The sequence below is a fragment of the Ictidomys tridecemlineatus genome, chromosome 4, assembly GCF_052094955.1.
Source record: "Ictidomys tridecemlineatus isolate mIctTri1 chromosome 4, mIctTri1.hap1, whole genome shotgun sequence".
NCBI lineage: Eukaryota > Metazoa > Chordata > Mammalia > Rodentia > Sciuridae > Ictidomys > Ictidomys tridecemlineatus.
The window spans coordinates 188,168,275-188,183,351 of record NC_135480.1 but is presented as its reverse complement, the minus strand read 5'-3'; the positions used below and the strand labels follow the sequence as shown (position 1 = coordinate 188,183,351).

At 37.5% G+C, this 15,077-nt stretch overlaps 1 protein-coding gene across 1 annotated transcript in view; it reads right to left on the bottom strand.

Moving 5' to 3' along the window:
• The window catches only part of Musk (muscle associated receptor tyrosine kinase), a 100,351-nt gene that overhangs the window by 19,742 nt on the left and 65,532 nt on the right, over nucleotides 1–15,077 (bottom strand). Inside the window, exons 9-10 of the mRNA XM_078047941.1 lie at nucleotides 8,455–8,461; nucleotides 4,540–4,803 (exon numbers count right to left, since the gene is read on the bottom strand). Of these exons, the coding sequence (XP_077904067.1) occupies nucleotides 4,540–4,803; nucleotides 8,455–8,461 (271 nt within the window). The remainder of the gene's footprint in view (nucleotides 1–4,539; nucleotides 4,804–8,454; nucleotides 8,462–15,077) is intronic.

Here is a 15,077-nt window from a genome sequence, read left to right as displayed (position 1 = left end):
CTTAGGAAAATTATTAGTGTGTAAAATTTTTATGTATCATTAATGAACTAATGGATCAAACTGATAAAAATCAGAGTAGAAAGGACTGAATATTTTAATTATAGGTGATACTAATATTTTCATAATACATTTTAATTTTATCCTTAAAAATATAGTCTTTATAAAATGTAAAATTTTTATAACTATTGATTATATATTAGAGGAAAAAAATTCCATAAAGTAAAAAATGAGCCAGGTCTGGAGGCACACATGTGAAATCCCAGTGTCTTACTTAGGAGGCTGATGCAGGAGGATTGCAAGTTTGAGGTAAGCCTCAACAACTTAGCAAAACCCTATCTCAAAATAAAAAAATAAAATGGGCTGGGGATATAGCTCAGTGGTAAAGCACCCCTGGGTTCAATCCCCAGTATCAATCAATCCAAAAATGTGAAACATTTTAGTTTGTATTTTCTCACTCTGACGTGAATAAATGTTTTCACATGAGAATTTGAAAAAATAATTTTCCAATAAAAATACTTATCTAATAACAATTAGAATTAGGGGGACAATAGTACACTCAACTGACTTACAGATTTAGGAGATATTTAACTCTGCTATGCTAGTAAAATTCAGATCCCAATGAAAGGAATTTTTTCCTTAAAAAAATCAATTACTTTAAATCTTAAAAAGAACATCTCTGGCCTCATACATATAAACCAATCTAGGATATAAATGTTGGAATGTTTTCTCAATAAATATTTTTTGTGCTAACATATAAAGAGACAAAATTCAATTTTTTTAAAGAGAGAGAATTTTTTAATATTTATTTTTCAGTTTTCGGTGGACACAAAATCTTTATTTTATTTTATGTGGTGCTGAGGATCGAACCCAGCACCCCTCGCATGCCAGGTGAGCGCACTACCGCTTGAGCCACATCCCCAAGCCCTCAATTTTAATTCTGGTAAAATTTCCTAAACTTTAGTTAAGAAAGTAGATTCTAATTAAGAAAGAGGTCTATCATTATCTATAGATCATATTATTTCTGGCAGAGAAACCACAAGACTATCAACCAAAAAATCTAATAGAATTCTGTAAAATGGTTGATATCATAAAATAAAAATAGTAGCTTTATTATACACTAACAAGAACGTCTTAAATAAAGAGGAAAAAATACCCAGTGTGTGGATAAGGATTCATGATTTATAATTGACAAGACTTGATTCCTCTCAATCATTAGAAGATATAATGCCAAAAAATTGGAACAAACTAAGAACTGCGTGAATATACTCTGAATATTTCCTTGTCCAAAAGCTGGCGTCTGGCTCGTATTAATGAGAGGGTAATCTTGAGTGGCCTGACATTTCTATCATAACTTTCCTTTTGATGCTGCAGTTGTTCACATTAATTGCTTTAAAGTTCTTAGGCAGTGCCAGGAAGAGCTTGCCCCTAGTTATTTGCTCACCTAACTGCTCCCACCTCCACCACCCCAATAAGTAAAATCAGCAATAAAAACAAACGACTACCACATGCAGCAACATGGATGAACATCAAAAACATGACACTTTGCTGAGCAGAAGAAGCCAGATACGAAATGGTACATGAGTGTAAAATTCAGGAACAAGCAAAACTAATCCATGGTCAGAAAAATCAGAACAGCAGATGCCTTTGGGGATCATTGATTAGAATGAGCGTGTATGCATTTTATGGGGGTAAACATTCTGTCTTTCCTGGACCAGTGGCTACATACTTGTGTACCTTTGTCAAGACTGAACTTGATGCTTAAATGAGGTTCAGTTTGCTGTATGTAAACTATACTTCTACCAGCTAAATATCTCAATAAAAGAATATGGCATTCAAAACATTTCATTGAAATCTTCCAGAAAATGACATAGCTCAACTGTAAAATTTCAAATTTCTAAGGAAATTAATAACATTTTTATCACAATAAGGAATGAGGGAGGTAACCGTATCACTGTTTTGTTGAAATTCTAGTCCAGGGGTACAATTATACTGTAATTAGTACTCATGTTACAGTAACTGAAACCATAAACCACACCTAACCATAACTTAATAAGAAAAAGCAATGTGAAGGAAATCACCAAACTTTACTAACAGGCTAAGCACGATCTTATTAAAAGGAATGATGTAGCATGCTTCTGGGTGGGAATACTCAATAAATACTGCACTTCTCTCAAATTGAATTTTATAAACTTTTTGTTATTCTAATCGAATTTTAAATGAAATTTACCTGTTGACTTTGTCAACACCTTTCAAAATTTCCTACATAAAATAATTGCATAACAAGTAAACATTTTTTTAAAAGATAAAAACCATTGCTAATGGTATCATACAAATAAAACATTCTACTTTCTGGTGTTTGTCTGAATCTGTGTAATGTAAGCCAAACTGGAATTTTCATAAAATAAGGTTCATTTTTAGAAGAGATTTTTATCTGATGCAATGGCAAAGCTTGGGAAAGCATGACTGTGTCAAATGGATGCAAAGCATGAAACTCATTATGAATGAACTGCATGAAGGCTTCAGCCTAGAACAGTCCAGGATGCATGATATGGTAAAGAGGGCACTGAGGCATGGATTATTGGAATTATGATAAATACATTATTTTACATCAAAAGAGAAAGGGTGGAAAAACTGATGATGTGGCAGTGGACAACTGACTCACTCCATGGAGTAAGTTTAAGACTCTTACTTTTCTCAAACTAAAATCATAAGAAAAACTTATAAAACAGGTATCTAATAAATTAGGGCACGTAAAAGGTTGACTGATTTCACTACCAAAAAAAATGAATTAGCAAATTTTGCCTCAAGAAATGACCTACACAAAATAGTTGTTCCTCTAAGACACACACCAAAATGTTTATAGATGAAATTATAAAATATCTATGATATACTTCAAAATAAGTAATCTGGGATGGTGCTGCAGTGGGCTGGGTGAGTGTGAATGAACTGAGATTGAGTATGAGTTGACTTAAGCTGAGTTGACAGGTACATGGGCATTCTTAGAACAATGATCTCTACCTGTATACATATAAAAATGCCCATAATTTAAAAATTAAAAGAAAAAAACAACTGAATCAAAATCAGAGGCTCATTTTGCAATGAGAAAAATAATTTGCAAAACATAAATAAATAGTTAAATTATAATCTTACAATTTTATTAGATACGAGTGAGCAAACTAGTAGAAAAACTTTTTTTAAAAAGACCTAAAAGTATCAAGCACACAGAAGATTTTAATTTTCTTCTTTGTGACTTTATAAATATTCTAATCTTTATGCAATAGAATGATGTTTTATAATCAGAAAACCACAATGACTATCACAAAAAAAGGAAACACATTTCTAATCAAATTATTGTTTCTCTTCAGCAACTGTCCATAGCGTTGAGCTGATTCATCTGTGTCACTGCGTAAGTATGGTAACTATCCCAGTGACAGTGACAACCACAGATTACATAAGCAGTACTACGGAAAAGGCTGACAGAATCTACTGTCGCATACTGTTGTTAGTTACACTTCTTATGTATTATATGTGTGCTACTTTCTAGTTAAAGGGCTTCATTATTGAGCAGAACTCCAACCATACAATTTTGAGAACTCTCGAAAGAAGCTTAAGAAACAGAAATGTAAATTTAAAAAGAGGCATTCAACAAACTCATTTGTTTTTGTTTTTTCTTTTTTCAAATAACTACAAGGGCATTTGAAAAATATTTCTTAATTTCCTGTAAGAACAATTTTTTTTGCTTCTTCTCACCACTCTTTCCCCCATTCTCTTTAGTTTATATTTCCTTCTCTTTCCCTTTCTTATTCCCAGAAATTTTTCATGTCATGCCTGATCACCATACAATCTTCTTAGGTGAAGAAACAAATTATATTACTCTGACAGTGTCAACAAACATTGTCAAGAACGACTGAGCCCTAAAATTATGTTAATTTAAATAGTTAAGTTTCCACCCCAAAATAGAAGCAGAAATGTGCAATGTTGGCAGTTTTCATGCTTTTTTTTTTTTTTTTTAAGAAAGTCCAGGAAGAATAATACTCTATCTGGTTTCTAATACATATTATGGATGCAATTCATCCTTTACTCCCCTCAACTCTATGGTACAGATGAGGAAACTGAAGTTTAGCCAAAGATCATTTATATCTAAAAATGAGAACTAATCATAATTGAAATTTGTTCTATTTGATTCAAAAGCCAGCATCTTTTGATAAGTCTTACTATTGGAGCCCATGTGAGTTTAGGATTTCTCTTTTTATTTTGCAGGAAGCAGGACTACTTATAAATAGGACAATAATGTGAACACTGCAAGAGTAATAGAATATTATATCTTTTATGACATTTTTTCTATAAGTTCGGTGTCTTTGTATTATAGATCATCATCAGTGACTCACTTGGTAGGAATTTTATCCCCTGAATCACCTCCTCTTTTAGTTGAAAGCCAGCTTTTGACTTTTCTATGGCAAATGACAACTTCTTTTGAAAACTTCCTGTTTGCAGACACAACCATGGAAGTTTCTCATTTACATATTTGTGAAGTTTTACCTGCAAATGGGGGTGGGAGTAGGCATTCCCCCAGGGCTGCACTCTGGGAAAACGTGGCTGCACAGCAGAGCCTCTGCAGCCTGCCGGCAGAGTGGGCTCATGGCTTTCAGTTCATTCCAGGCTGTGTGAACCAGTAGCTCCTGGGCTTCCTCGGGGTCCGCGTAGGAGGTGTTGAAAAACACAAGAGCATCTTTTGCCAGGACTGCATGGCACACCTCCCCTCTGTACTGGGCGCAGTAGCCTTTGTAATCTTTCTGTGGTTTACTGAAGGAAGAAATGAACAACATTCCCATCACATGCTATTTCTTGGCATTCATTCTATGTTGTTGTTGTTTTGGTTGTTTTTTTTTTTTTTTCAATTTCACATCTGCATCACAGAAATAGGAGAGCAGTGCACTTGCAAACTGTTTGAAATGTTCCATGTGAATATTGTCTTCATTTCCAGCTGCAATTATATCATCTCTAGCCAATCTAGAGGGCTATTATGAAGGCCAAATGTGATCATGGGCATGGAAAGCTTTGGGAACGGTCAAGGACTGAATAGATTTGGGTATTTTTGTTATTTACTTTATAAATAGAATTCTACTGCTTTGGGTGAGGTCAGCTCACCCACTTCTTACAAAACAGCTAAATTAAAAAAAAAAAAGAAATGCAGTGGAAAAAACATTCATCATGATGGTTAACAAAAGATAGCATTGGATAACAAAAAGGAGCATAATAATTGCTCTGATCCAAAAAGCTTGCAGCTTTAAGAACATTGTTTATTTATGTGTTAGGAGAGTTAAGTAGCCAATCTTTGTAGAACACTTGCATCGCTGACACACCTTGCATATTTACATTCTCTCACCCACACCAGAATTTCACTAAAGAAAAAGCCATGCATGGAGAAGAAACCATGGCATATGGCTTTCTGAGGAGCTAAGTAGCTTCTTTAGCTTTGATAGTTTCTCATCCCATGTCTTGGGGGAAATTGCCCCAAATGCTCTGCTTGGTAAAATGAGACAAGTAATTATTCTGAGGTTAGATCATTATGTGTTAATTGGCAATATATGGAAAAAATCATAAATCCTAGAGTGGTAGCACAAAAATAACACTAAAGACTTATTTTCTATAACAGCTGAAAAGGATAATTGGGAAATGGAAATTACTGCTGGTGCTATTACATATCCACCTGTCTACTTCATGCAATATGATAGTATCTGTAATAATTATAACAACTCACATTCATTTGACAGATATTTATTGAACACTTGCTATGTGTAAGCACTGTGATGGTCTCAATATATTCTTATGCTTTCCATTAGATCTCTGTTACTAACAATGACAGAAAACTCTTACATTGTATTGTCATTCAGATTTGTACAACACTTAGAATTTAGCATTTCATTACCTTTATATAAAAGATTTAAAGTGAGACAATTAAACACATTGAAATTTGTGAGAAACTTCAAAATTGTTAAGCTACCCTACTTGAATTTGAAAAATTGGTGCTTTGCAAATCAGCATTGGCTAGTCTTTAAAAAAAATCATTAGAATGGACAGCACATTCAGATAAAACAACAAATGTCTAAGAAACACAGCTATCTATATACTTTAAAATGATATTTGGTAGCATAGCAAATATCATTTTAAAGTATGTCCTTTAATTTGTTTAATTAGTCCTTTAATTTGGACCAACCTTTCACTAATTAGTCAGAATTATTTTTTCCTTATCATTTCATTTGCTGGATATTTTTAAAATAAAGGCTTTGAACAAAAGAAATAAATAAAACTCCCTTTCAAACCTGTGTGAATTTCTCTGGTCAGAAATAATTCATGCCTTACCTGTGTAGGGCCCTCAATCCATAGTGATGCTAAGAAAGTTTCAGAGAAGCAAGCATGCTGTGCTTTAATAAACTTAATAATAGATAATAACGAGAAATAGCTAAAACTGGTTTATAAAATCGTCTCACATATTCATATATCCTGGTATAAAGGGAGGATGAATAAACATTAGTGTAACCCTACTCACTTAATGGAAACGACCTCATCATATAAAAGTTGAATATTTCCCAAAGGGTCTGGGAACTCCTAATTAGCCATCCAGGTTCTGATGGTTTCATGTGTTAACTACCCAGTGTTGTTACTTTTTATATTTCCATGAATATTTTTAAAAACAAATGACATTCTTTATTTTTCCCTCTAAGTACACAACAAAACATGTCTTTTTGGGAAAAAAAAATTGGAACAAAGAAAAAGTATACTAAAGGAAAATACTAATGAAAATAGCCTCAGAGGTAAGGAGTATTAATAATCATCTTATAATCAATCCATCTCTCTGGATTTCTGATGCTGGAAAACGACTTCAGTGTGTCTTAATAGAACTGAATGCTCACTTTTGGGGGGCATTGGCTACGTAGTGCAAAAGAAAGAACCAAAATAGGAAAAGCCGAATGTGGTGGCACATGCCTGTAAACCCAGTGACTGGGGAGGCTGAGATAGGAGAATTGCAAGTTCCAGGCCAGCCTGAGCAACTTAGTAAGACCCTGTCTCAAAATAAAAAATAAAAAGTGCTGGGGCTGTAGCCCAGTGGTAGAATACCTCTGGGTTCCATCGCCAGTACTGCAAAACAAACAAGAAGGGGAAAAGAAATGGATTTTAAATAAAAACTAGATCTTGGTTTACATTTTGTTTTTTCTTCCTGAAGACCATTAGCTTGTGAAAACCTTTGTACATTGGGAAATCCTATACAAGGTGTATAATTATTAGTATTTTTCCACATAATGTATGATGTTCCTGTGATCATTAAGGACTTGGCTTTGGGTAGCACTGCTATGCTTGGATGAGCTCCGTAATTTAAGCATATGGATATATAGGACTCCCCCACCCCAAGTATATATTATATATCTAAAAATATTTATCTATCTATATAGCTATGTAGTATTTATCTATTGACTGCTAGTCACACTTTCAGTGTTCTAGCTATTTCCTCTTTCTTTTTTTCCCCCCCAATATTGCACACTGAACTTAGGGTGCACACTGAACCTAGGGTGCGCTACCACTGAGCTATGTCCCAGTCTATATATCTATATCTATATCTATCTAACTATATACATAGTTAGATAGATAGACAGATAGATAGATAGATATAATTTTGAGGCAGGGTCTCACCACGTTGCTGAGGCTGGCTTTGAATTTGTGATTCTTCTGCCTCAGTCTCTTGAGTCACTGGAAGTACAGGCGTATACCATCCCACCCAGCCATCTACTTTTTTGAAGAAAGTTGTAAAACTCAAATGTCACACTGTAATTAAATTTTAGACCTAAGACTTGGAGGTAAATTAGGCCATTTTGTCCCTCAATCTCCTAAACCTATTGTTTAGAAAAAAATTTAGAAAGGAGCTCACAGCAACTGTTCCACTGTTCAAATGAGCAAGAGGACCAGTTGTTTCTAGGATTGGCTCATCAGGAGTCCCAAGAACCACAGGCAGAGAAACATAACTTTAGCTGGATGTGAAGGAATAACATCACATGCAAAAGATCACCAGTCAAAAATCTCTGTGGTCACGCTTACACTATATATCCCTTGAGCAGATACTTGTCTTCACTGTGAAGTTCGTAAGAGTCAGTGCTGTCTCTTAGAATCCACATAGTAATTAAGCATCTATTTATTCCTTGGGCAAACAAATACATCAAAGCTATATGACTTTGGACAAGATTTAAAACAAATTTTGTTGGGCAATGACTGGAGTTTCTTGATTCTGCTCTCCTTATCTTCATCATTGCCATCATCTTGTATTACAAGCCTTAGAAATTAGGAACTTTCAAAAAATTTTTAACACTCAACCCATAGCAGGCAATTAATGGTGTATCAAGTAATAAACATTAAAAAAAAAACACAAGCAAGCAAAACATGAGTATAAAAATAGTTTCTTACCTCCATTCTATTAACAGGAAAGGAAGTTCCCATAAGAAATTTTAAAAAGAGGGGAAAAAGAAAGTTAGTACCTTTTCATCTTATGGTTTGAAAGAGTTTCAATCTCTAAGGCTCTGTTAAGTTTTCTGCTTCTATTGGAGGCTAGATCCTGCATTAACAGGCAGATCTGAAGAAAGGAGATTAAGAAAAGACTGTCCTGGGAATTATATTCTTTTCAAATGGAGGTGCCCTTGCTGTTCTTCTGGGTATGTGGCCTGGGTGGTCAGTTACACAGGGTTCCATACTCTCCTATGATTTCTTTAATGCTCTTCTTGAAATACTGTTTTTTAACATTTTCATTTTGCAGTTAACTCCATAAATTATGTAGCCAGTTATGCCTGTGGGAGTAAAGTTCAGGGCGCTGTGAGGTGGTCATGCCTCTCCTGGGGTGAACTACAGATCCTACTCAGACCCTCTCCCAGTATGAGGGCCCTGGGAGGCTATGAAGTGGCCTTCCTTTCTGAATTATTCCAACTTCTTTTAGAGACGTTCAAGATTCATATGCTTTACCAAGTGTTTTGTGGCCAATTTTCTCCTTGTTCCCTACTTCCATTGTTAAAGTAAAATGTGAAACGTGCTTTGTCTAAAACCAATTTGCTGCATTAGAATTTCTCTGAATGTCACGGTCTAGCTTCCTTGGAAGATGTTAGATCCATTTAGGTTGGGTGCAATTCTTTTGGCATTTTTCAGAATTCTAAAATGTTAGTTTCCTTGAAATGCAGCAAGTTTGTATTTCTGATTACTTTTTTTACATCACAGGAATTGGTGACAACACAATTTTTGCAACCTTGAATGTATGATTCAAGGTTGTTTTTCTTACAAAAATGTTTTAAAAGTAGTCATTTTTGTCAAATTGAATAAAGAACCCTGCAAGTGTTCTAAATTGGATAAAAGAGAAAAAAACACAATGACCAACCACAATGACCTACATAATATGTGCTATAGTATTAAAAATACAAAACAAGTCAGGACTGTTTGGCTATATTATCTGGGAAAAATTTTACATTTTTAATTCTGATAAGGGTAACAAATTAGGTAAAGTGGGTTTAGGTAAACTGGTATTAGGTGAACTGATTTGGGGTGAATTAGTCTATTCTGAATGTATGGCACTCATTCCATGAAAATACTGGTATTTTCCATTCATAGAATGGATCCCCTTATATTTGAAATTTTTAAACCAATTGTTTTCATGCTCCCAATTTCTAAAGTAAATGATTATAGAAAATATGTAATCACATACATAAACACACACACACACACACACACACGACACTTTTTTCCTTGCAATGTCTAGAGGAACATTACTAGCTCCCTCTTTGTTCCATTAAGCAGGCTCTGTACACAGGCACACAGTTTTGGTTCTTGGCCTTCAAATGAAAGTGGAAACCATCCCAGCAAAAATCAGAGGCCAGGAGATGAGCTATTTTTCTAGATTTTCCTCATACTTGAGTGATTTTTGTGTAAGGGGATTATAAAATGTTGAATGCAGCTCTTTTCAACTGTCTAAGAATTGAGAGACTAGCACACAAAGCCAAGAAAAGTGTCTTTATTTGTATTTTTTTAAAAATAACATTACTTTCTGAAAAGAACCACAAGCATTAGGGCCTAAAGTTAGGAGAGGGTCCAGCGGTGGTACTGGCCATCACGATCAAGGGCTGTGGACTGTGAATTCTCCCTCATAAGGTACAGTGTGGCATGGAGGCCTCTGCAGGACTCTCCAAAGGACACATGTGTCCCATGAGAGAGTCAGTAGTCAGATGTTTGCAACAAGAGGATTTAATAATCCATTAAGGCATTAAAGGCCTGGATCCTGCATGTCTGGGTTTTAATACTGGCCCTAACATTTATTAGCTATGTGAATTTGGAACCTATATGAGCTTCTGTCAATGCAGAATTCTGGGAAAAGTGGCACCTATAATCCCCAAACCTCATGATAAGTCTCCCACTGTGACAGACTAGGTGGAAGAGGACATTAAGAAATTCTGGAGAAAATGGCATATAGTTTGGAGGAATCAAAACAGATTCTAATAGCAGATGAGCAGAGAGACCCATTGAAACTCAGTGAGCAAAGGTGATAGGTACAGAGAGAGACCTCACTTCATAACACAAAAAGAAGACTCAACAGCTTAGAGATGAACCAGTGCCAAAGAGAATCCAGCCGTAGTACTTGGGAGGAAATAAGATGCTTTAATAGACTTCTATAACAAGGGCAAGTAAGCAACGAGAGATGAAGTTAATTTAAGGTGACTGGTAGTTTCTAGACTAGAAAGACAATCAGGAGGTACTCTCATTCATTGGACTTCCATGTGTTTCTTACAGACTCTTTCTGGGTGGTGGGTAGCTAGGGGACAGGGAAGGGGTCTAAGAAAATAGTGATTTATAAACAAATGATTTTATTTCAAGGCTAGTTTTTGTTTTTAAACTTCAGGAATTTCCAATAGCCACTGTTATGGTTTGGATATAAGGTATCCCTCATCCCCCACCAAAGCTCCTGTGTTAATGCAGGAATATTTAGAGGTAAAACAATTAGATTTTGATGGTTATAATCTTATTAGTCCATCCTAGTTTGAATGGACTGACCGGGGGGTAACTATAAGCAGGTGGGGCATGGCTGGAGAAGTTGGGTCACGGGGGGCATCTTTTCTCTGAGGCCCCTTCCTCCTCCCTCTCTCTGCTGCCTGGCCACCATAAATGGAGCAGTGGCCCTCCATGAGGCCCTTCTGCCTTGACGTTCTGTCAAGTTGGCCGACCATGGACTAAATCTCTGGAATCATGAGCCAGAATAAATTTTCTCTCCTTTAAATTGTTCTTGTCAGGTATTTTGGTCACAGCAATGTACAGCTGACTGACATACTGTTACCCAATGTTCTGCAGAATCTTGAAAATGATTTGGAAAAGTCCGTAAAACGTTGGCCTTCTTTTGAAACTTGCCTGGGTTCTAAAACAAGAAGCTGCCTGATTGGAAAAGCATGCTTACCTTTTATGCCTAACTGCAGAACATCTGGGAGCAATTTAGTGTGGCTACTGTCTGTTACTCATTTATTCTTTCCCCTTTATTAAAAACAAAAACAAAACACTTTTAATCAGTTTAAAACCAGAAGAAGTCAGCATGAAATTCCAGGGCATGGTGTCTGCTCTGTTGATAAGAAGACTCTTTGCCTTTAGTGGGAGAAAGTTCATTACAGGGATCATGGGCCCTTTGGCTGAGTGATAAAGGGGATTATGTGCTCCCTTCTGTGCCACCAGCTGCCTAAAAATTATGTCCAGCTCTGGAGGGAAATAGGAGAGTGGCTATCAGACATAAGGAAGAGTATGTAACATGGCAGTACATTCAATCACCTCTATCAATTTTGTTGTAGAGTTCAAAGTTCTATTTTTTTAACAATAGTATCGAACATCAACTCTTGAAATATGGAAAATAAAACGAAGTGGTCCATTTTACAGTGAGGGAACCCCAAACTATTGCATCAGATTTCTGATGATGCTATGTAAAATTCAAATGTAGGGACCAGAAGTTCTGGACCCTGGGGTCAACCCAAAGAAGGGGCATTGCAGACAGTGGAGAGATTGGTAGAAGGGGGAAAGGCTAACAGAGGAGGAAGAATGTAACCGGGGAGACTCCTCCCTATTCCCTTAAGACTGGAAAAGCACAGACAAAACTTTGGACCTCATAGTCTGATAAAGGACATATTCGTGCTGTTAAAAATGGGAAATACAAACATGTATGTTCTTCTGAATCTCTGTGCCTATTTTTTATGGCTTCTGGCTGTTCCAGGACCATGCTCAATACAGGGATCATGGGCCCTTTGGCTGGTCTCCACCACAGGGCCTAGGGTTCTGATGACAAAGACAAGGCATCTTGCCCAATACCAGCATCCTGGTGAGTTTCAATCGTAACTTGAGTCTTTGGGGTTGTGACTGGAGGGGAAATGCAACTTCTTGGTTGATAGGCAAAAGATGCAAAAACTTTTGTGACGCCTTTTGATGACTAACAGCGAATAAATGATGAAGAAGGAAATGTATCACATTTCTGCAGGCACAGAGGCTTGAGCAGACTCATGGAAGGCTTTGGGGAAATGAAGGCCAATCTCTGTTTTGAGTTGTCCTTCAAACCCTAGAAATATCTCTGGACATAATTCTAAGCACTAGACCATTTGCTCTTTGGATTTCCAGTTGTCCTGCTGAGATGAGTAAATAAACAGATGGAGTAAAAGCTTCCAAGTGAAACACAGGTCGGTGACAGAGGGGGCTGTTGACTACATAACACAAGGGGAGCATGGGGACAGCTGAAATGAGAGACAGCAGCAGATTCTGGGGTAGGAAGCATTGCTAGAATAGCAAGAGGAGGCACCATGTCTGACTGCACCTCTGGCCAGCCCTATTGGAGGCCACAGGAAAGGGACTTAGCAGATAGGGAGAAAGTAGATGCTATACTCAAGCAAGAACAGGGAGCTCTGGGGAGCCTAAGACCATGCTTGTCTGAAATGCTCCTGAAGAGAGCTGCTCCAAAGATCCTTTTTTTAAAATCAGATTGGCCTCACTTCCCTACATACTGATCTCAGGAGCACTCCAGGGTTGGGAGGTCATTTCCTCAGTGATTCCAGAGGGAACTTATGAGACATCTAGCAGGTCTAACTGACAAGAACAGGTCAAAGACTGGAAGAGAAAATGGCAGAAGTCTCAGAGCTCTTACTGGATGCACTCAAGATCCACTGCCTGGGAAGCTCTGGGGAAAGTAGAAGAGAGTCAAAACCTCCAATAGTCAGGGACATCCCACCTGAAAAACAGATGAGGAGTTGAAGAGAAAAATCTTGGAGCTTTTATGAGCAGGGCAGGTAATAACACTAGATATGAAGCAAATTTCCAACTCATAGACCTATTTTTGGTCTATCATACCCTCTCTAGACTTCTAAGTCTTTTTTCTTTTTCAGTTTTTGACTAAATTCTCATTTCTTTATTTGATCCCTAATATTGGACCTTACTGTGATTCTGTATATGGACTGATTTAAGAGTGGCTCGTGCAGTTCAGAGAAGGGCAAGATCCCAGGTCCCAGGTATAGGTTAACACTTCCTTTATGCTGTATGCTCTACTCAGGTTCTCTGATGACCCATTAGCCACTACTGTAAATATATCCTTATCCAGGGTGTTCTCAAGTTTCACTTCCAGGTCTCAATTTTACCTACCCTCTGAAATTGACCTCCATATCACACTGGTGTCCACTGACTGGTCAAGTCATTGCTGGTTCCAGGCTACATGGCCATTCTCCTGACTGAGATGACTGCTCTTCATCTGCATCCAGGCATTGCAGTTGCAAGCCTCCCGATGCCTCACGCTAATCCATACGCTGCTCCCACTCTCCCTTCCCTCCATGCACATTCCACTGTTATTTTCCATGAGCTGCTATTTCTGATTGGCACTACCCCTCACCCCTTACCCCAGGATATTGCCTTCCTATGCTATCTGTGTCATACCTAAAGGTTCTTTCTACCATCAGAAGATACCACTCTGTTTTTAGGATTACAGATTTCTCTTTGGTATATTCCATTTACTAAATTGGAGTTGGAATAGGTTCTCAAATGAGCTGGGACAGGGGTGGCGAGATGATGTGGCTATGTATAGTATGGTAAAGATCATGCTGTATAATCTTTTCAGCATCTTAAAAATCAAGCCCATGGGATGAATATACCCTTGTGTGGAGCAGATAAAACCATTTTTATTAGGTTCTCCTGCTTACTGGTTAAAGCACTATTTCCACAATTATTTTTGCATTTATGATGAGTAGGCTATAAAGGTTTCCACATTAAATAAAGAATCCCTGTCTGGCTCTTCAGGCTTGGTATGTATGGGAATGAGGAAAGAAGGGAGATGAAGAATTTGGATACACATTTTGGGGGCCTTTTCGGGGCCCTTTTCGGGGCCCAATCTTAGAATGGAGGTACATTGATTAATGAAGGAAAAGGCCAAAGGAAGAGAGAGTTTTGAAACTTCTTATTTGGAATATTAGAAGCAAAATACCTTACCGGGATCCCTTACCCTGACGTGAGATGGCAACGTTAGTGTAAACACAATAGCAACATGTGGTTGGGTAGATGGCAGAACTGGGCAAGTCAGTCTGAATCTTTCTTTCATTCTGTGTACCTTGAGAGGGATCAGAAAGTGCTTCAGGCCCCATTAAGGATACAAAAAGAGCTGAGGGGGGATTTGGTAGGCCTGCTTTAGGGCCTTGGTGGGGACAGACAGGATGGCCTCTCTGAGGTAGTTGCAGAACAATCTCTAGATGGGTTTTGGTGAAGGATTCAGCTGAGAAGCAGAGGGCTGTGCTGCTCCAGAAGGAGCTGAGTCGGCCAGGGAGGTCCTCTGGGTCCCAACCAAATTCTGAAAGCAGAAGTTCCCCAGCTGCTGTCTTCACTAGAGATCGGGGAGGGGAGGGGTCCAGAGGACATACTGCATAAATACTTGTCCTCTCTTCCCCTGCCATCTAGGGGAAGAGATGGAAGGAGGGAGGGAAAGAAGAACTCTGGGAGGGGATTATCTTTAAATGAATGAAAAAAAAATCACTGGGAAATGAGACTCGAAAGATGGG